At 54.5% G+C, this 21,368-nt stretch overlaps 1 protein-coding gene across 8 annotated transcripts in view; it reads right to left on the bottom strand.

The window, feature by feature from the left end:
* Positions 1-21,368, bottom strand: part of KCNG2 (potassium voltage-gated channel modifier subfamily G member 2) — a 79,586-nt gene that overhangs the window by 18,347 nt on the left and 39,871 nt on the right. For all 8 annotated transcript variants that reach the window (XM_059895016.1, XM_059895015.1, XM_059895018.1 and 5 more), the window contains one exon: positions 20,608-21,318. In XM_059895016.1, the coding sequence (XP_059750999.1) occupies positions 20,608-21,318 (711 nt within the window). The remainder of the gene's footprint in view (positions 1-20,607; positions 21,319-21,368) is intronic.

The following is a 21,368-nucleotide window of genomic DNA, read 5'->3' as shown; positions in this document are numbered from 1 at the left end:
AAGCGGAGTCCACTCCCGAGCAGTGGGGGGTGGGCGCTCCAAGCCCCGACGGTGAGCCTGGGGCACTCCCTTGTCAGGCTCTGAGAGGTTGCAGCACCCCCCAGGCGGCGCTGATGCCCCGGGCCTCTGACCACCTGGCACGGGCCTCCCACTGGGCCTGGGGCCTTAGGACACAGCAGCTCCAGGAAAACTGAATTTAGGCAGGAAGGCGCAGCTTGGGCCGCGGGGACTGACAGGGTTGGAAACCCTGGGCGGGGGAAGGGGACCCGCTGGTAGGTGAGGGGGAGGGGAGGGTGGAGCCCCGGGTCGTACCTGCCTCACCTGCTCAGGACTCTGATGACCTCAGCCCAAGGGGTGCTTGGGGGTCCCATGACCCACCGCCCCAGGAGCACCCCCGACGACGCCCCCTCGTCCGGGCCGACCTTGGGCTCTGGGTCCCCCATCATCCCTGGGCCAAGTGCAGCCACTGGCTCCCCTTCAGGCGGGCTGCGGCCACGTGTGCTGGTGGGGGGAGGGACAAAGGCCCCGGCCCCCCGGCCCGTGCTGGAGGAGCGACCCCAGTGCACCGGCCTGGAGCCAGATCCATCAGGTGGGTCCGGGAAGAGGCGTACTGTGGGCGCCTCCCCTCACCCCCGAAGGACCAGCCAGGAGGTTCACTGGACGGAGCTATTTCTGGAACTTTTAGTCCAGAAAATGATGCTGATTTATCATAATTTGACACATCTGGCCTATTTGGCCAAAACTGGGTCAGCGGTAAATCTATGTTCCGCGGGTTCACCCACTTGTGACGGCCCCACTGCCTGCACTTTCACTGACGCCGGTGATGAGGCCACAGCTGCCCCGCACGGGGTGCTGTGCGCCGGCCTCGGGGCGGTGCCGCCCCTGCCCGAGCCGAGCCGACCTTTCACACCCTGCCTGCCCGGCTCGAGGCTGGGGGCCCCGGTCGTCTGCTCCCCCGGGGGCTGACCGTCGGGGCCGGACGGGGCGTCTGCTAACGGCTGCCACCCCCGCCGCTGTCGGGGCGGGAGGGGAGGGCTCGGGTCTCAGGGGCTTGGGGAGGACACGGAGACTCCGGAGTGGTCGTTTCCGGAGGGAGAGAAGGCGGACCCTACACCCCGGGACGGTCGCGGGCAGTGGGGACCTCCGTGTCTGGTCTCAGTGGGTGGGACCGTCTCACCTCCACACCACCCTTCGTGTCCCCCGGGGGTGTTCCCATGAGAACTGCAGGGCCACCTCTGACCCCAGGAAGACGACCTGGAATATGCCAGAGGCACTCAAATGGACCAACGACCCCCAGAGCCCAGGGAAAGGGCTCCCCCTTCAGAATCACCAGCACCTTCCGGCTCCACAGAGGAAACACAGGAGCAGCAAAGGGAATCCCAGGGCCCAGAGCCCCTTTCTCTGGCTGGGTCGCTACCACACTGGAGCCCTGACCCCCTCTCGGCCCCTCCACCTCCGGCCACCCGTGGGTGCGGGGAGCTGAGGGCGCACCTGCCGTAAGGAACCTCTGGGCTCCACAGGCTGGACCACGCGCGACCATCACAGGCCCGCCACTCACGGGGACCAGGTGCAGTGGGTTCTCACTGGGGATGCAAGAGCCGGGCTGGGGGTGGGAGGCAGGGTCCCCCACAGGCAAGGGGGGTTCCTGAGGAGGGGGGAGAAGGGACAGGGAGGTGGGGGTGGCCCGGGACGGCCTCGGCGGCTGCGGAGCCCTGCGGTGGCCTGGTCGTCCTCTAGGGCAGGAGGCCAGAAGCACGGCGGTGGGGCTGAGGTGGCAGCTGGATGGGGGTGGGCAGGGCCCCCAGCACTGGAGGCAGGGCCTTCTCCCCAGGCTGCAGCTCCCCCCGCACAGCCTGCACTGGCGCCCCTCATGGGCTCCGCCAGGGCTCCCGTGAGGCACCGCCACCTCCCCCAGGGCCCTGGGTCCTGCCTGGTCCCACGGGAGACTTCCCTTCCCGGGGAAAGGCCGCAGGCCGCCGCGCCCCCTCCCCCGGGACGGGAGCTCGGCACCAGCCTGAGAGTCTGTGCGTGATGCTCTGGCAGGCGCTGCCCTGGGCACTGGGCCCCTCCCCTCTCCTTCAGTCCGTTGTCCTTCTGGAATAGTCACTGGGCATCCTTCAATTCCTTGTGGCTCGAGAACCGAAGGCCAGCTGCCCCCAAGGCAGCAGCTCTGTCACCGCGGCGGCGAGTCTGAGCTGACCGCAGACGTGGACGCAGGGCGTGTGGCCACGCTGTCCATGTCCCCGCACGTCCAGAAATCTCGAAGCCGCACATCAGATTCCGTGCCGGACGCAAACCTTACGTGAACACTATCACCCACCGTCACCGAAAAACCAACCAAACGAAACTGCTCGCGTTCCTCCAGGGCTGCGGCGGCCTCTGGCTGGTAGACAAGGACATTTTCACGTGCATCAGAAACTGCTGAGCTGTCCCCTCAGGAGCCCGCAATTCACCCGCTTCCCCACCAGGCCAGGGTCACGGGGCCACTGCCCCAGGCCAAGGATCGAGAGGGGCCCAGACACTGGGCAGAGTATAAATCGGTACGAACGTCTCACAGATACATCTGCAAAGCCTTCACAGGTTGCGTACCCTTCGACCTGGAAAGCCCGTCTGGGGAGTGGGTTCTCAGGGACCGTCAGACACGTGCCCACAGGCTTACGTGGAAGGATATGCGCTCCAGTGAGGCCGGGGGTGGAGCCGCGGAGCCACCGCTACCATCCCCGAGGTCCCCGCGCCGCCTCCTTACAGCCAGGCCGGCCCCACCCTGACCTGGCAACCACGGATCCCTCTGCCTTTTCCAGAACGCCTCATAAACGGACTCACACCGCGTGTAGACTTCCGAGTCTGCTCTTCCCACGTCGTATCCTGAGACTCGTGCTGCTTTGCGCTCTATTGCTGACGGCTTGTTGCATGGATGTGCCACTTAGCCCTTCACCCGTGGGTGTGCATGGCGGTGCCTTCCAGTCTGGGGCTGGTGCAAGCGGCTGGGGGCTTTCGTGGAGACACTTTCATTTCTCTTGGATAAATACCTAGGGGGGTGCTGACCCCGTGTAACTGCACTCACTCATTCATTCTACAAGCTTTTTTGTGGATTTCCTGGAATTTGTGTTCATAGTTTTATTGCTTCCTTTCCCATCATATACTTGTCTTTCTTTTTCTTGCTTCACTGCACAGGGTAGGACTTCTAGAACGATGCTGAATAAATAGGCTTTATTCCCAATGGCAGGGAGAAAGCACTGTCATTTATCTTTCTCTCATGACGTATGTCATCAGCTGTAGGTTTTTTTAAATAGGTGTTCTCCACCAGGTTAAAGAAATTCCCTCTATTTCTAGAATTGAATGTTTTTGTTTTAATCGTGAATGGATATTGAATTTTGTCAAACGCTTTCTCGACATCTATTGAGACGACCAGATGGCTCTTCTTCTTTGCTGTGTTAATATTATGAATTACATGGACTGATTTTCAAAAGTTGAACCAGGCTTGCTTTCCTAAAAAATTCCACTTAGTCATGATGTGTTACCCTTTTTATACATTACCATACTTGAAGTCAAAGACCTGTCCCCTGTGCTCCCACTGTCCTGACGGTGCTGAGCCCACATGACCGTTCTCACTGGAGCGCAGGGTTTATTTCTCAAGATGCTCATTGCCAGGTCACATCAGAAAACAGGAGCTCTCCCAATCCCCCCAGTCTTCGCTGAGACCCTGCTCCTCGGCGCGCAGCCCGCTTCCCTGGGAGCTGCCAACGTGGGGATCCCACAAAGAAAGCCGACTCACTGGAGTAACCCTGACCCTCACCAAAGATCTCACGGGCGTTGATAAATAGAATCTGGGGTAAAATCAACAGCACAAACCCCTCATCTGGGAACAGCCGGTTTGCTGAATTACAATAGTTGACGTCTTCTCATTAAAAACATTCCTTCACGTTACACTTAATATTTCAGGCTTCAGTGAGCCTAAAATCACCTGAATGCTCAGGTCTGTTCCCACAAACTGGCTGGTGCTGGATGAATTTTGCTGCCTTAAACGTGCAACTTACAAAGCAAAATACCTCAACCCCGTGAGGGAAGTGCTGAGGACATGGCCTCGCGTACACTGGGAGAGACCCTTGATCCCCACTCATTTCCAGGCATGTTCAGTGTTCTCACAGCTGCCCCGACACCGGCTGCCGTGGAGGAGGGGGGCACGGGGTCTTCTGGCACTTACTGCAACACAAGGTGACGCCCGTCCTCCCCGCTTGGGCCCAGGGGGGGGCCTCAGTGGGGACGGGCTGGGAGGGGACGGGCGCAGGGAGGCCCGCTGGGCTCCACCGCTTGCTTCCCTGTCCGCTTCTCTCCCCGCTCCGTCCTGGAGCGAGGGTCTGTCCGAGGGCCCGATCGAGGTGGCTGTGTCAGGAGACCAGGACTCAGGCCTCCTCGCTTGAAGCCGAGGGCAGTGGCCAGTCTCTCCCCTGGAGGCCGGAGGGGGTCCGTGCAGACCTGGGGTGCGGGGATAGCATGGGGACCCCTGGTGGCACCAGGAGGGAGGCGGGGGAAGCGACCAGAGGGCTGTTTCCTGGCACAGCGGCTTCCCGGTCGCCCTGCCCTGCGGTCTCCACACCGGCTGGGGAGACGGAGGCCCCCGCCACGGGCCCGGGTCACATCCCGAGTGCAATGAGGCGCCGGCTGACAGCCAGGCAGGGGCCGGTCGTCTGATTCCCCAGCTGCCCCTTCGGACTGGCTTCCCCTCTGCTCCCACTGTGGACCAACAACTCCCGCTGTGCCGTTTACACAAAGCAGTGTCTGGAGAAGGAGAGTCAGTGCCTGGACGCGGCCTCCTCGCCACCACCCACCCCGCATCCCGCACGTGCTTTAGCATCTTGTTTGCAAAAGGGTAAAGAGCTGTCACTTAATTCTGTGTGCAAAGCACCGTCCACAGCAGTTTCCAAGCATTACTCAATTTAACCTCAGCAGCTCTGAAGTATCTGCATTTCACAGACGAGGAAACTTTGGCTCTGAAAGGAGATGGAAGTGTTGTCAGGTCTTCAGCAGTGGGTTACAAGAGCTGGGGTGGGAGCCCTGGTCTGCGTTTAAGTCTGAGAACTTAACCAACACCCAGTTGTGCCTCTTCCGGCGACAGAGAAGGTGAACCAAAGGCCTTGGCTAGATTATGACAAAGAGAATCTTGGGACCGGCTTCCAGTTCTGCACGTCAAGAGCTTGGCAGTCGCCGCTCCCTCCAAACAACAACTAAAAAGCTGAACAGACTGAAAAGTCAACAACTCTTCTTGGGTCCGTAAGAGAGGTGAGGTCACAGGGCAAATCACTGCCCCCAAGACTGGAGAGACAGACGGGTAAACGCAGGGAGTCCAGCTTCCTGGGGCAGAGACTTGAAGCTGCCATGGGAACGAGTGCCAGGTAGGAACATCTGAACTGTGATTTTTCAATTGCTGGAGCCTCAGTGTGAACAAGTCTGAGAGTTATAAGCTCCAGGGGACCCTGTCAGGGGAGGCCCTCAATACTGTGAGATTTACCACCAGGAGCTCGATGAGGTTCTCACAGTAAATATGGGAGAAAAGAAAATATACAATGCATTGGTTCAAGATGGCGGAGTAGAAGGACGTGCGCTCACTCCCTCTTGCGAGAGCACCGGAATCACAACTAACTGCTAAACAATCATCGACAGGAAGACACTGGAACTCACCAAAAAAGATAAACCACATCCAAAGACAAAGGAGAAGCTGTAATGAGATGGTAGGAGGGACGCAATCACAATAAAATCAAATCCCATAACCACCGGGAGGGTGACTCAAAGACTGGTGAACACTTATACCACAGAAGCCCACCCACTGGAGTGAAGGTTCTGAGCCCCACGTCAGGCTTCCCAACCTGGGGGTCTGGCAATGGGAGGAGGAATTCCTAGAGAATCAGACTTTGAAGGCTAGCGGGATTTGATTTCAGGACTTCGACAGGACTGGGGGAAACAGAGACTCCACTCTTGGAGGGCACACACAAAGCAGTGTGCACATCAGGACCCAGAGGGAAGGAGCAGTGATCCCACAGGAGACTGAACCAGACCTACCTGCTGGTGTTGGAGGGTCTCCTGCAGAGGCGGGGGGTGGCTGTGGCTCACCATGGGGACAAGGACACTGGCAGCAGAAGTTCTGGGAAGTACTCCTTGGCATGAGCCCTCCTGGACTCCACCATTAGCCCCACCAAAGAGCTGGGAATGCTCCAGTGCTGGGTTGCCTCAGGCCAAACAACCAACAGAGAGGGAACCCAGCCTTACCCATCAGCAGACAAATGGATTAAAGTTTTACTGAGCTCTGCCCACCAGAGCAACACCCAGCTCTACCCACCACCAGTCCCTCCCATCAGGAAGCTTGCACAAGCCTCTTAGATAGTCTCATCCACCAGAGGGCAGACAGCAAAAGCAAGAACCACAATCCTGCAGCCTGTGGAACAAAAACCACATTCACAGAAAGACAGACAAAATGAAAAGGCAGAAGACTTTGTACCGGATGAAGGAACAAGATAAAACCCCAGAAAAACAACTAAACGAAGTGGAGATAGGCAACCTTCCAGAAAAAGAATTCAGAACAATGATAGTGAAGATGATCCAGGACCTCGGAAAAAGAATGGAGGCAAAGATCAAGAAGATACAAAAAATGTTTAACAGAGACCTAGAAGAATTAAAGAACAAAGACCTAGAAGAATTAAAGAACAAACAAACAAAGATGAACAAAACAATAACTGAAATGAAAAATACACTAGAAGGAATCAATAGCAGAAAAACTGAGGCAGAAGAACGGATAAGTGACCTGGAAGACAGAATGGTGGAATTCACTGTAACGGAACAGAATAAAGAAAAAAGAATGAAAAAAAATGAAGACAGCTTAGGAGACCTCTGGGACAACATTAAACACAACAACATTCGCATTACAGGGGTCCCAGAAGGAGAAGAGAGAGAGAAAGGACCAGAGAAAATATTTGAAGAGATTATATTTGAAAACTTCCCTAACATGGGAAAGGAAATAGCCACCCAAGTCCAGGAAGCACAGAGAGTCCCATACAGGATAAACCCAATGAGAAACACACCGAGACACACAGTAATCAAATTGGCAAAAATTGAAGGAAAAGAAAAATTATTGAAAGCAGCAAGGGAAAAACGACAAATAACATACAAGGGAACTCCCATAAGGTTAACAGCTGATTTCTCAGCAGAAACTATAAGCCAGAAGGGAGTGGCATGGTATACTTAAAGTGATGAAAGGGAAGAACCTACAACCAAGATTACTCTACCCGGCAAGGATCTCATTCAGATTCGATGGAGAAAACAAAAGCTTTACAGACAAGCAAAAGCTAAGAGAATTCAGCACCACCAAACCAGCTCTACAGCAAATGCTAAAGGAACTTCTCTAAGTGGGAAACACAAGAAAAGGACCACAAAAACAAACCTGTAACAATTAAGAAAATGGTAATAGGAACATACATATCAATAATTACCTTACATGTGAATGGATTAAATGCTCCAACCAAAAGACACAGGCTTGCTGAATGGATACAAAAACAAGATCCATACATATGCTGTCTGCAAGAGACCCACTTTAGACCTAGGGAGACATACAGACTGAAAGTGAGGGGATGGAAAAAAGATATTCCATGCAAATGGAAATCAAAAGAAAGCTGGAGTAGCAATACTCATAGCCTATAAAACAGACTTTAAAATAAAGACTGTTACAAGAGACAAGGAAGGACACTACATAATGATCAAGGGATCAATCCAAGAAGAAGATATAACAATTATAAATATATATGCACCCAACACAGGAGCACCTCAATACATAAGGCAACTGCTAACAGCTATAAAAGAGGAAATTGACAATAACACAATAATAGTGGGGGACTTTAACACCTCTCTTACACCAATGGACAGATCATCCAGACAAAATTAATAAAGAAACACAAGCTTTAAATGACACAATAGATCAGATAGATTTAATTGATATTTATAGGACATTCCATCCAAAAACAGCAGATTACACTTTCTTCTCAAGTGCACATGGAACATTCTTCAGGATAGATCACATCTTGGGTCACAAATCAAGCCTCAGTAAATTTAAGAAAACTGAAATCATATCAAGCATCTTTTCCAACCACAATGCTATGAGATTAGAAATCAATTACAGGGGAAAAAATGTAAAAAACACAAACACGTGGATGCTAAACAATACGTTACTAAATAACCAAGAGATCACTGAAGATCACAAAGGAAATCAAAAAATACCTAGAGACAAATTACAATGAAAACACGACAATCCGAAACCTATGGGATGCAGCAAAAGCAGTTCTAAGAGGGAAGTTTATAGCAATCCAATCCTACCTCAAGAAACAAGAAAAATCTCAAATAAACAATCTAACCTTACACCTAAAGGAACTAGAGAAAGTAGAACAAACAAAACCCAAAATTAGTAGAAGGACAGGAATCATAAAGATCAGAGCAGAAATAAGTGAAATAGAAACAAAGAAAACAATAGCAAAGACAAATAAAACTAAAAACTGGTTCTTTGAGAAGATAAACAAAATTGATAAACCTTTAGCCAGACTCATCAAGAAAAAGAGGGAGAGGACTCAAATCAAGAAAATTAGAAATGAAAAAGGAGAAGTTACAACAGACACTGCAGAAATACAAAGCATCCTAAGAGACTACTACAAGCAACTTTGTGCCAATAAAATGGACAACCTGGAAGAAACGGACAAATTCTTAGAAAGGTATAACCTTCCAAGACTGAACCAGGAAGAAATAGAAAATATGAACTGAGCAATCACAAGTAATGAAATTGAAACTGTGATTAAAAATCTTCCAACAAACAAAAGTCCAGGACCAGATGGCTTCACAGGTGAATTCTATCAAACATTTAGAGAACAGCTAACACCCATCCTTCTCAAACTCTTCCAAAAAACTGCAGACAGAGGAAGGAACACTTTCAAACTCATTCTATGAGGCCACCATCACCCTGATACCAAAACCAGACAAAGATACTACAAAAAAAGAAAATTACAGACCAACATCACTGATGAATATAGATGCAAAAATCCTCAACAAAGTACTAGCAAACAGAATCCAACAACACATTAAAAGGATCATACACCACGATCAAGTGGGATTTATCCCAGGGATGCAAGGATTCTTCAATATACGCAAATCAATCAATGTGATACACCATATTAACAATCTGAAGAAGAAAAACCATATGATCATCTCAATAGATGCAGAAAAAGCTTTTGACAAAATTCAACACCCATTTATGATAAAAACTCTCCAGAAAGTGGGCAGAGAGGGAACCTACCTCAACATAATAAAGGCCATATATGACAAACCCACAGCAAACATCATTCTCAATGGTGAAAAACTGAAAGCATTTCCTCTAAGATCAGGAACGAGACAAGGATGTCCACTCTCACCACTATTATTCAACATAGTTTGGAAATCCTAGCCACGGCAATCAGAGAAGAAAAAGAAATAAAAGGAATACAAATTGGAAAAGAAGAAGTAAAACTGTCACTGTTTGCAGATGAAATGATACTATACAGAGAATCCTAAAGATGCCACCAGAAAACTACTAGAGCTAATCAATGAATTTGGTAAAGTTGCAGGATACAAAATTAATGCACAGAAATCTCTTGCATTCCTATATACTAACAACGGAAGATCAGAAAGAGAATTAAGGAAACAACCCCAATTCACCATTGCAACAAAAAGAATAAAATACCTAGGAATAAACCTACCTAAGGAGGTAAAAGACCTGTATGCAGAAAACTATAAGACACTGATGACAGAAATCAAAGATGACACAAACAGATGGAGAGATATACCATGTTCTTGGATTGGAAGAATCAATATTGTGAAAATGACTATACCACCCAAAGCAATCTACAGATTCAATGTAATCCCTATCAAATTACCAGTGGCATTTTTTACAGAACTAGAACAAAAAAATCTTAAAGTTTGTATGGAGACACAGAAGACCCCAAATAGCCAAAGCAATTTTGAGGGAAAAAAACAGAGCTGGAGGAATCAGACACCCTGACTTCAGACTATACTGCAAAGCTACAGTAATCCAGACAATATGGTGCTGGCACAAAAACAGAAATATAGATCAATGGAACAGGATAGAAAGCCCAGAGATAAACCCACACACCTATGGTCAACTAATCTATGACAAAGGAGGCAAGGATATATAATGGAGAAAAGACAGTCTCTTCAATAGGTGGTGCTGGGAAAACTGGACAGCTACATGGAAAAGAATGAAACTAGAACACTCCCTAACACCATACACAAAAATAAACTCAAAATGGATTAGGGACCTAAATGTAAGACTGGACACTATAAAACGCTTAGAGGAAAACATAGGAAGAACACTCTTCGACATAAATCACAGCAAGATCTTTTTTGATCCACCTCCTAGAGTAATGGAAATAAAAACAAAAATAAACAAATGGGACCTAATGAAACTTAAAAGCTTTTGCAAAGGAAAGGAAACTACAAACAAGACGAAAAGACAACTCTCAGAATGGGAGAAAATATTTGCAAATGAATCAACAGACAAAGGATTAATCTCCAAAATATATAAACAGCTCATGCAGCTCAATCTTAAAAAAACAAACAACCCAATCAGAAAATGGGCAGAAGACCTAAATAGATATTTCTCCAGAGAAGACATACAGATGGCCAAGAAGCACATGAAAAGCTGCTCAACATCACTAATTATTAGAGAAATGCAAATCAAAACTACAATGAGGTATCACCTCACACCAGTTAGAATGGGCATCATCAGAAAATCTACAAACAACAAATGCTGGAGAGGGTGTGGAGAAAGGGGAACCCTCTTGCACTGTTGGTGGGAATGTAAATTGATACAGCCACTATGGAGAACAGTATGGAGTTTCCTTAAAAAACTAAAACTAGAAATACCATAGGACCCAGCAATCCCACTACTGGGCATATACCCAGAGAAAACCATAATTCAAAAAGACACATGCACCCCAATGTTCATTGCAGCACTATTTACAATAGTCAGGACATGGAAGCAACCTAAATGCCCATCGACAGATGAATGGATAAAGAAGATGTGGTACATATATATAATGGAATATTACTCAGCCATAAAAAGGAGCGAAATTGTGTCATTTGTAGAGACGTGGATGGATCTAGAGACTGTCATACAGAGTGAAGTAGGTCAGAAAAACAAATATCGTATATTAACGCATATATGTGGAACCTAGAAAAACAGTACAGATGAACCAGGTTACAGGGCAGAAATAGAGACACAGATGTAGAGAACAAACGTATGGACACCAAGGGGGGGGAAAGTGGCGGGGGCAGGGGGTGGCGGTGGGATGAACTGGGAGATTGGGATTGACATGTATACACTAATATGTATAAAATAGATAACTAATAAGAACCTGCTGTGTAAAAAATAAATAAAATAAAATTCAAAAAAAATAAAACATACAGATGGCAAATAAGCACGTGAAAAGATGCTCCACATCATATGTCATCAGGGAGATGCAAGGTAAAACAACAACGAGACACCACTCCACACCTATTGTCATGGCCAAAGCCCAGAGCACTGACAACACGAAAGGCTGGTGAGGATGTGGCGCAACAGGAACTCTCCTCATTGCTGGCGGGAACGCAAAACTGGTGCAGCCACTTCGGAAGACGTTTTGGTGCTTTCTTAAAAAACTAAACATAGTTTTACCAGACAATCCAGCAATCACACTCCTTGGTATTTATCCAAAGGAAAACTTATGTTCACACAAAAACCTGCACAGAGATGCGTATAGCAGCTTTCTTCGTAATTGCCAAATGGAAGCAACCAAAAGATGTCCTTCAGTCCTTCAGTGATGAATAAATAAACTATGGTGCATTCAGACAACGGAATATTATTCAAGGCCAAAAAGAAATGAGCTATCAAGCCATGAAAAAAATATGGAGAAACCTTAAATGCATATTACTAAGTCAAAGAGGCCAACCTGAAGAGGATTTCAACTATAGGACATTCTGGAAAAGGCAAAACTATGGAGAAAGTAAAAAGATCAGTGGTGCCAGGGCCTGGGGAAGGGGAGGGAGGGATGAATACGGGGGGGGGGGGGTACACAGAGGGATTTTAGGGCAGTGGAATGATTCTGTGTGTTGTTATTATGGTGGATTCATGTCATTTTACGTTTGTCCAAACCCACAGAACGTACACTACCCAGAATGACGCTGATGTAAACTGTGGGCTTTAAGTGATTATGACATGTCGGCGTAGGTTCATCATTTGTAACAAACGTCCACACTCTGGGGATGTTGATGCTGGGAGAGGCTGTGCATCTGGGGGGGTGCAGGGGGCATATGGGAAATCTCTGTACCTTCCTCTCAATTTTGCTGTGAACTTTAAACTGCTCTAAAAAATTGTCTTAAAAAAAAAAAAAAGAATCTTGTAGCTTCTATTCTAGGCATTTGAGCACAAGTCTTTTTTTCCCCTCAGACTAAAGCACAAATGCAAAACAAAAATCCCCTATTTTTCCTGCCAAATTTACACGGAAAGTAGAGGAAAGTGCCCTGAGCTCCATGTTTATCCCTTGGCACATCTGGCTCGGTTTCCAGCGCCTCTAAGAGCCTCGTAAGAGGGTCTCCCATGAAAACAGGCAGTGGTCCCTCCAACGTAGCGGCCAATGACTGCTAGGGGCCTTGGACTACAATTCTGGGTGGCGTGGTGGGGGCATGGGGACGGGCCTTGGACTACAATTCTGGGTGGCGTGGTGGGGGCATGGGGGGGGCGGAGAAGGGGTGCGTCAGCGGGAGGGGCTGAAGCCTCGCCCTTCGCAGCAGCCCTGGAGCCATAGTCCTCATTTTACAGAAGAGAACGATGATCAGGGTTAGGACCTGAGCCAGGAACGTCTGGCTCTCAGATGACGCTTTGCCCACAGCAGAATATCTGCCACCAGATTTTGGTGGCTCCTGGATCAGATCTTTGCAAACAAGAAAATAAACCAGCCAAACCTATTATCCGTTTTCAGGGGTCCTGGGAGCCTCTGGTCCCAGCTCAGTCCCTGGGGGCCCTGGGGTCACAGGGGCCCTCCCTGCAGCCCCGGGGCGGCTGTGTCGGCAGAGGCTGCTGGCCAGTTTCCATCCTTCCTTTTTCCTTTCAGCTTCACTGGGCCCTGTGGGCACCAGGTCAGGACAGCACCACCAGCCCGTTCGCATGCGTGTGACGATGGGACACAGAGGGCCACGGGCCGCGTTTCCACAGGGAAGCCACCTTCCCCTGCTGGGTGGGGACTGGAGCCTCCTGGGACGAGGTGGAGGTCACGTGCAGCCCCAGTGCCCAGCGGATGCTGGTGGGAGAGCCCCATGGTCCGGCCCTGTGGCAGCTGCCCAAATGCAGCATTCTTACGCCGTCGTGGACAGGAGACGCTCTGCCAGAAGCTGGACAGAAGCCCAGGTCCCCGTGCTCAGGGGCTCCTTTGCCACCGGCGCAGTCTGTCTGTGCTGCTGCTGGGGCTCAAACAACACATGTTCATCCTTCGCAGCTCTGCAGCCAGACGCGTGGGGTCCAGGCAGAATCTGTGTCTGCTGAGGACCTGCTCCTGGCTCATGAACGCACCTTCTCACTGTGTCCTCACATGGCGAAGGGGCGGGTCGCTGTTACAGGGACACTAATCCCATCACGAGGGCTCCACCCTCATGACCTCGTCGCCCCCAGAGGCCTCCCGGCCCCGACACACTGGGCGTTAGGATTCAGCATGTGAACTTGGGGGACATGACATTCAGCCGGTAGCATTCTGCACCCCGCCGCCACCAGTTCGTGTCCTTCTCCCTGCATTCCGTCCAACAGCCCCCAAAGTCTAAATCACTTCAGCATCACCTCCAGAGTCTAAGGCCTGGCATCATCCGAGGCAGGCCGGGGGCGGGCGGTGGGGGACTCCAGGCCGAGTCATCGGAGGCAAAGTCCCTCCAGCTGTGAGCCTGTGACCAGACGGTGCCGCGCTTCCACACACCACGGTGGGCCAGGGGTCCCACAGAGGAGAACCAAGGAGAGACAGCCCCCTGCGCTGGTTCCGTTTGTTTCTCCCGGGAACCCTGACTGACACAGCTCGGAAGCAGCAAAGCTCTCACCCCAGCTCCAGGCTGGCAAACTCGACGTGTGTGTCTGTGCCCACACGCAGCAGAAGCTCTGTCACCAGCTTCCGATGCTGTTGGCAAGTGCCTTAGTGAACTCAATACTTGAAGTCCCAGTCATGAAACCCATAACTAATTATGTGGGTCTTGATTTAATCATATGAGCTTAAAGGAAAAAATCGACTCACAAGCCAAACACCAGCCTCCGTGGAAAGGAAGTGCTGGCTCTGAGCGCGGCCTGCGTGAGGACGCGCTGTTCCCCCCGGGCCGGTCCGCAGCCCGTCCCGCCGCCGCCAGGCTCAGCACTGTCTCCAGGCAACGACGGCCGCCACCGCATGAAGGAATCTGCGAGCTGTTTGCTGAAACAGAGGCTTCTGTCCCATCCTCCCAGCGGTTCCGAAGGCCTGTCCTCAGCATCTGATCGCCGGGCAGGCGCCATGGGGTGACATCCAGCACGGGGAGGGCCCCGATGGCACGACCTGTCCCCGTGGTCACCTAACCACGTCAGACACAGCCTCAGGAGGATGGATCATCCTGCAGCAATCGTGGGCTCTGGGTTGGCCTGGTGCCCAGGCCCTGGGCCTGCGTGTTGCCCAACAGGGGGTGGGGTGGGGAGGGGAGGGCTGGAGAAACGCTCTGTCTCCTTCACGGAGCCCCCAGCACCCTAGGAGTGAGGCCAGAGGCCCACTGGAGACCCCTGAGGCAGCGGGTCGGGGGGCTCGCCTCCCCTCTGGCTTGGGGCTCCCACAGCGACTTGCAGGTGGGGTCTGGGGTCAGCCCTGGAGCTGGAGCCGCCTTGCCGTCCACAGGAGCTGGGGGGCATCCCTTTAGCACTGGCCCCCCGCCTCACCTCACTGGGTCGGGGGGCACAGACCCCTCCTGCTCCCTCTGAGCACCTGGCATTAAAACTTCTGCTCGTGTGCCAAGGGGAGACGGTCCAGCCCGGTAATGAGACGGGGGGCACCTCGGGGTGGTGACCGCTGTGATCGTTTCTCCCAGGAACCAGGCAGTGCGTTGGCTCAGAATGTACTCTTGGGGTCAGAGAATTCAGGGTAACTTTCTGTGGCCACGGTGTTCAGGGGTTTGGCATTGCTAACCTTCATCTCTGCAGACAAGGAGGGACTGTTGAGCGGACGCCCTGAGGCCAGGTCATGAGACCCGCTGGGTGCCAGGGGGCCTTTCCTTCCTGCATGGACGGTGCCGCCGTGGACCAGACACTGGGGACTGAGCCCACTCCGGCGGGGACCTCCCGGGACAGGACAGAGCGGGTCCCTCCCGGGACAGGACGGAGCGGGTCCCTCCCGGGACAGGACGGAGCGGGTCCCGCGTGCACGCCCCCAACCCCTGCCCCTGGGTCCTGCAGGCGGAGGCAAGAGCAGCCATAGCCCCGGAAGTCTCATTCAGCTGGGGGGACGCCGGTGCAGCAGTGCGGGGGGGGGGGGCCGGGGAGCCCCTGGTCCTTCTTCTTCGTGCTCCTGACCCAGTAAACACCCAAGACGCCACAGCAACGCTCCTAAGAGCTGCTGCCGACACACAGCGAACGCTGTGCTAAGATAACTCAGGGTTGGCGTGCGTTCCACGGGGCTTCCGGGTGGCGGTCTCCTTCCCTCCCGCTGGCCAGCTCCTCGCCCTGCAAACACCTGTCTTCATCTCCAAAGCGAAACCAGCGTCCGGGCCTGGAGATTCTGCATGGACAAGTCTGATGTCACCTGGGGTTTCAAACCCTCGGAAGCCCTCAGACAGGGGTGGGATCCTTACGTCTGCTGGGTCTGAGATTATGAACACGACACGGGAGGTTGAGAACAGGCGTCCACGAGGGCAGAGCTGAGCGCTGGAGGGGCTCCTGGCTGAGACCTCAGTGCAGGAGGGAGACAGCTCCTCGGGCAGCGCCGGCGTGGCCCCGACCGGGGCGGGGATCTGGGGACATGCAGCAGGAGTCTCGCCCTCGAGTGTTTTCATGACGGTGGTCGGCCACGTACTGCCTGGAAGACGCCCACTTCCTGGTCCTCGGGCCCACGGCTGCGTCGCCTCCGATGGCAGAAGGGGCATGTGGAGGGTGGGATGACGGCAAGGCCGGAGCCGGGAGCGTCCTGGTTACGGGGCCAGTGTCACCACAGGGTCCTCACAGCCCATCACGAGGAGGGGACGGTGGTGGGAGAGGCGAACCAGGTGACACACTGGGAGGATAGAGGAGGGGCCGAGGGACGAGGGAGGGGGACGGGTCCCCCGGAGCCTCCGTAGGAACCAGCCCTGGACCTGAGGCCCGGGTCCCACCAGGACCTCGAGGGCGAGTTGTGCCGTTTCATGAGGCAGTTCGTGGGGGTTTATTTCACGGCGGCAGGGGACACACGCGGTCCACGTCGGAGCCATCAAGGCCCCACCGTGAACAAGGAGCAGGCCTAACTGCTCACCGTGTCGCCTTCAGAACGGCAGGAGCCAGAGGAGGGGCCGTGAGGGCCCCGCGGGTCCCACCCCAAGGCCGAGCCCAGCCCCGGGCTGCCCCGCAGACGCTCCTGGGGACCCGGCCCCACCCGCGCGCCGATCTGGACACCAAGTGGCCATGGAGTCGGGGAGGCGGCTCTGCCCGGGGCCCCCCCGCACCCTGACGGGGACGCAGGAGGCAGCAAGGAGTCCCGCTGTGGCTGTGGGCCCTGCGGCCTTTCCTGCAGCAGCCATGCCGGGGCTGCTCGGCCCGGGGCTGCCCTGCTCTCGCTAAGCGTGACGGGGGGTCCTGGGCCCCCCCGGCCGAGGGTCCTCGGGGCCTCCTGAGTCGGTTGGACGCACCGGAGCCCCAGCTGCTTTGACTTGGGACAGCCTGCGCCCTGCGGATCACTGCGCCCGCCCGGCCCGTCCACACTGCGACTCCACGGATCTGGTGGCTCTAAGTGCCTCATATGAGTGGAATCAGACAGGATTTGTCCTACTGAACTGTCAGTTGGCTTGTTTCACTCGGCAAAACGCCCTCAAGATTCGTCCCGCAGGTATGCTGTTACCATCCTTCTTCCTATAAGCCGTGGAAAGCGGAGACCTAGCTCTCACTCAGTTACAATGCGTGAGAACAAATTCTGGACGGAGCCACCACCGGGCACAGGGACTTCCAGGGCACCGAGAGACACAGGGGCAGCGCTAGACAGCGAGAGCCTGGATTCTAGGGGAGGGCGGACCGCAAGGACGCCCACCCACAAGCACACGGCACCTGCGCGGCCTCGGGAGCACGGGGACTCTGCCCAGCTCTGCCAGCCACCCTGGGGCTCAGGCCACGTCACCGGCCAGAGGGGACCTGGGCGTCTGGCTGCAGAGTCTGTCCTGGGGCCGAGACAGAAGGCGAAGGGAGCTGGGCCCTGTGCCCAAAGGCCGCGTCCCGGCCACCCTGGAGCCGGCGGCTGGGATTTCTGCGCAGTGGGGGCCTCCTTCCAGCCCGGGTGGGGGCCCGGCCACTCAAACGGCATTTAACAGATCGGCAGCAAGAATCAACTTTCCTCTGAGTCCCTGAATAATGGAGGATAATAATCTTTTTTCTCCCTCGATGCTTTTCTGCACCAACACACAAAAATAACCACCAATGCCAATGCTGCCAGAGATGACAAGAGATGTCACCAGACAGACTGATGAAAAGGGAGCCGCACCAGCTCGCCCCTGCTTCTTCACGACACTCCCTGCTCCCCCAAGATCGTTTTCCAGGAGGGAACTGGGTGCGTTTAACTGGAGTGCCAACTAGAACGTGGGTGCGTCGGGGAAGCGTCCCTGCCTGTCACTGCTGGAGGATGAGGACCTCAGGCCCACGGAGCTGTCGGTGCTGTGCCTCTCAGAGGATGCTTTCTGGAGCCTTCAAGAGAAGACCTGACATCTCACAAAGAAATTATGTAGCCACTCAATTAAAATCAGAGATCACATAGAGATAATACTTCAGCCTTGTGACTTTCAAGCTAAATTCTACTGGAGGGCTTCCCTGGTGGCACACTGGTTAAGAATCCGCCTGCCAATGCAGGGGACATGGGTTCAATCCCTGGTCCGGGAAAAAACCACATGCCGCGGAGCAACTAAGCCTGTACGCCACAACTACTGAGCCTGCGCTCTAGAGCCCATGCTCCGCTACAAAAGAAGCCACCGCAATGAGAAGCCCGCGCACCAAAACAAAGAGTAGCCCCCGCTCGCCACAACTACAGAAACCCTGCACGCAGCAACGAAGACTCAATGCAGCCAAGAAATAAGTAAATAAAATAAAATAAAAATTTCTACTGGAAAAACCCCAACAAACAAGAAAATAATGAAGGATTCCAAGTTATTCCCTTCTCTGCCCTCCATCCCTGACGCCTCGTGCCTGGAAACTTCTGCGGTCAGGGCGTCAAGGGTGCAGCTGCAGGCGACAGCAGGGAGGCTCCCCGCAAAAGTAAACACAGACTCACCGCAGAAGCCAGCTAGCGCGCCCCCGGGATAAACCCCAAAGAAGCGAGGGCAGGGACTTGCCAGACGTTTGTGCCGTGTCCACAGCAGCGTTACTCCCAACAGCAGAAGGAGGAAGCAACCCAAGTGTCCACCGACGGATGATGGATGAACAAAGTGAGGCGACACATACAAGGGAGTGTTACTCAGCCCCTGAACAGGAAGGGGTCTGACACCTGCTGCATCACGCATGAACCCGGAGGATACTGTGCTCGGTGAAACAGTCACAGAAAGATGATGCCTGTATGATTCCACTTAAATGGGTCCCTGAAGCAGCTGAATTCACAGAGGCAGAAGGTACAGGCTGGGTCCCAGGGGCCGGGGAGTTAGTGTTTAATGGGGACAAAGTTTCAGTTTGGGAAGATGAAAGATTTCTAGGGACGGAGGGTGGTGATGGTTGCACACCATTGTGAACGTACTTAACACCACTGAACTGCACATAAAAACGGCTAAGACGGTGAATTTTACGTTTTCTTTTTTACCACACACACAGCTGATGAAACATAAAACTTTTTCCTTCCTGTGGCAGTGACAACACCTACTATTATTCGGCACCTACTGTGTGCAGCGGGCCAGGGGCTTCGTAAGCGCCCCTCACAAGCACATGGACACACCCACCACGTGCTCACCAACACTGGGATCCTTACTTCCTAATCTGATGACTGATGTGGTGAGACAGCATCTGGGTGCCTTCTGGAAATGGGGAAGAGGTGTGTGACGGATGTGAATGGTGGGTGACGTGGGGACCAGATGACGCCTAGAGGATTCTCAGCTCGACCTCCGGTGATGCTGTCATTAGTTGACGCAGCCCTAACTTCTGTTCCCTGATTCCTGTGTAAATGATTTCCTTCCTCGGATTGTATGCAGTTACTGCTACTGAGAAAGCCCAAACATGTCGAGTGTCTTTACAAGCAGAATCCCCAACTGGGGCCTAGTTAAGACAACTGGAAATGACAGCTCAGGAATCAGACACCCAAACAATGAAGGAAGCCAAACCAATTTCCTAAAATTTACATTTAAATTTAATCTGCAGTCAGGATCACCAGGCTCTTGGTCAAGACCGCTCACACCTGATGTTCCAGCAGAACCGAGCTCTGTGTCTCTGAATAACGAGCTGACGGCAGCGGGCGAGCATCGGGCACTACCCCAGACTGCGGAGGGGCTCTCACTGAGAGGCTGACATGAGCTCTGCCCTGCTCTGCCTGGGGCCGGGGGTTCAAGTCCGAGCCTCCGCCACCCCTGGAAGCTGGAGCTGGGGAGGTTAAGGCAGGACGCCCCTGCCACCCCGTGAGAAAACACAGGCAACGCTTTGAGGGCAACACGCAGCCACACCCTTCAAATACTGCAGCACCTCCTCTCGCCTAAGCCCGACCCGGACGACACCCACTCGGGCCTTCCCCGAGTGTTTCCGAGACATTCCGTAGTGTGCGCATCGGGGCACATCCTGACCCCAGGATGACACTTCTGCCCCAGCCTCACGGGACAACAGAGGGGGCAGGAAGTCTACCGTCCGCTCAGAAACGAGCCCCGGCACCTCCACAAAGCCGGCCCTGGGTGTGCCAGAGCTGGGCGCCTGGAAGGACTCAGAGGTCCTGCCCCTGTGGTCCAGGACGACGGGACTTGGGTTCAGAGCACAGCACTCTCTAGACCGGGCGTTTTAACTCCAAGTTGCCCAAGCCTCAAGGCCCGGCCGTCAGAGGTTCCGTGAGAAGGCCCGCTGGCCCGGCAGCCTTGCCGAGTTCTCGAAATTGGCTGGAATTTGGAGCCTCTGCTGGCAGCGCAGTGGGCGGCCTGACGAGGCAGCCGCGCCAGGGCCTCACTCCCGGCGAACCTGCCCTGGGCGGGTGCAGGGGGGCCCAGGGCCTGCAGTTTCAGCGACCAACGGGGTCGCGGTGCCCAAGACCACCACCCAGCGGGCGCCCCACGGCCCAGCTGCGGCCGTCCCCCCCCCCCCCACCCCGGTTCCGTCCCAGCCGCCCCCGGCCCTGCCCGGCCCAGCCGCCCCGGCCCCGCGCTCACCCTCTCCTCCTCGGCGCGGATGTCGGGCATGGTGCTGAGGCAGAGGCCGACCGCCGTGACGGCCACGAAGGCCACGGACACGCAGGCGAAGAGCTTGCCGGCCGGGCCCGAGCGCGGGTCGTCCAGCACGTCGCGCAGGCGCCGCCGGCCGCGCGCCAGCCGCCCGCCGCCGGGCCCAGGGGCGCAGGCCGGGCTGCCGGGGCCCCCGCGCTCCGCCGGGCCCGCGCGCGCCTCGGCGGCCTCCTCCTCGCGGCGGCGCAGGCGGCGCAGGCAGCAGCGCTCCAGGCGCGCCTCGTCGATGCCCCAGTAGGCCAGCTCGTCGCGGAAGGCCAGGGCGCACGCGCCGCGCAGCAGCCGCAGCTTCCCGGCGCGCAGCAGCGCCACGATGGCGCGGAAGGCGCACGGGCTGCGGTCGAAGAAGAACTCGTCGCGGCTCACGTCGTAGTCGTCGCACACGCGCAGCAGCTCGTCGTGGCCGCGGCAGGCGCGGAGGCGCTCGAGGCGCGCGAGGGGACAGCGGGCCAGCGCGGCCCAGGCCAGGCGCACCCTGCAGCCGCCCACGTTGATGATGACGTGCCGGGCGCGGGCCCCGCCAACGCCGCCGCCGCCGCCGCCGCCGCCGCCAACCGGGGGCTCGGGGCCCGGGGGCTCCGCGGGCCCGGGGAGCAGGGCCATGGCCCCGTGCGCCGCCCCAGGGTCCGGAGGCTGGGCCTGCGAAGGAAGGGAGCGCGCGTTAGGCCGCAGATTGGCCGGCAGCTCGG

This window comes from Balaenoptera ricei, chromosome 14 (assembly GCF_028023285.1).
Source record: "Balaenoptera ricei isolate mBalRic1 chromosome 14, mBalRic1.hap2, whole genome shotgun sequence".
Taxonomy (NCBI): domain Eukaryota; kingdom Metazoa; phylum Chordata; class Mammalia; order Artiodactyla; family Balaenopteridae; genus Balaenoptera; species Balaenoptera ricei.
This window is presented reverse-complemented; position numbering and strand designations above follow the sequence as displayed.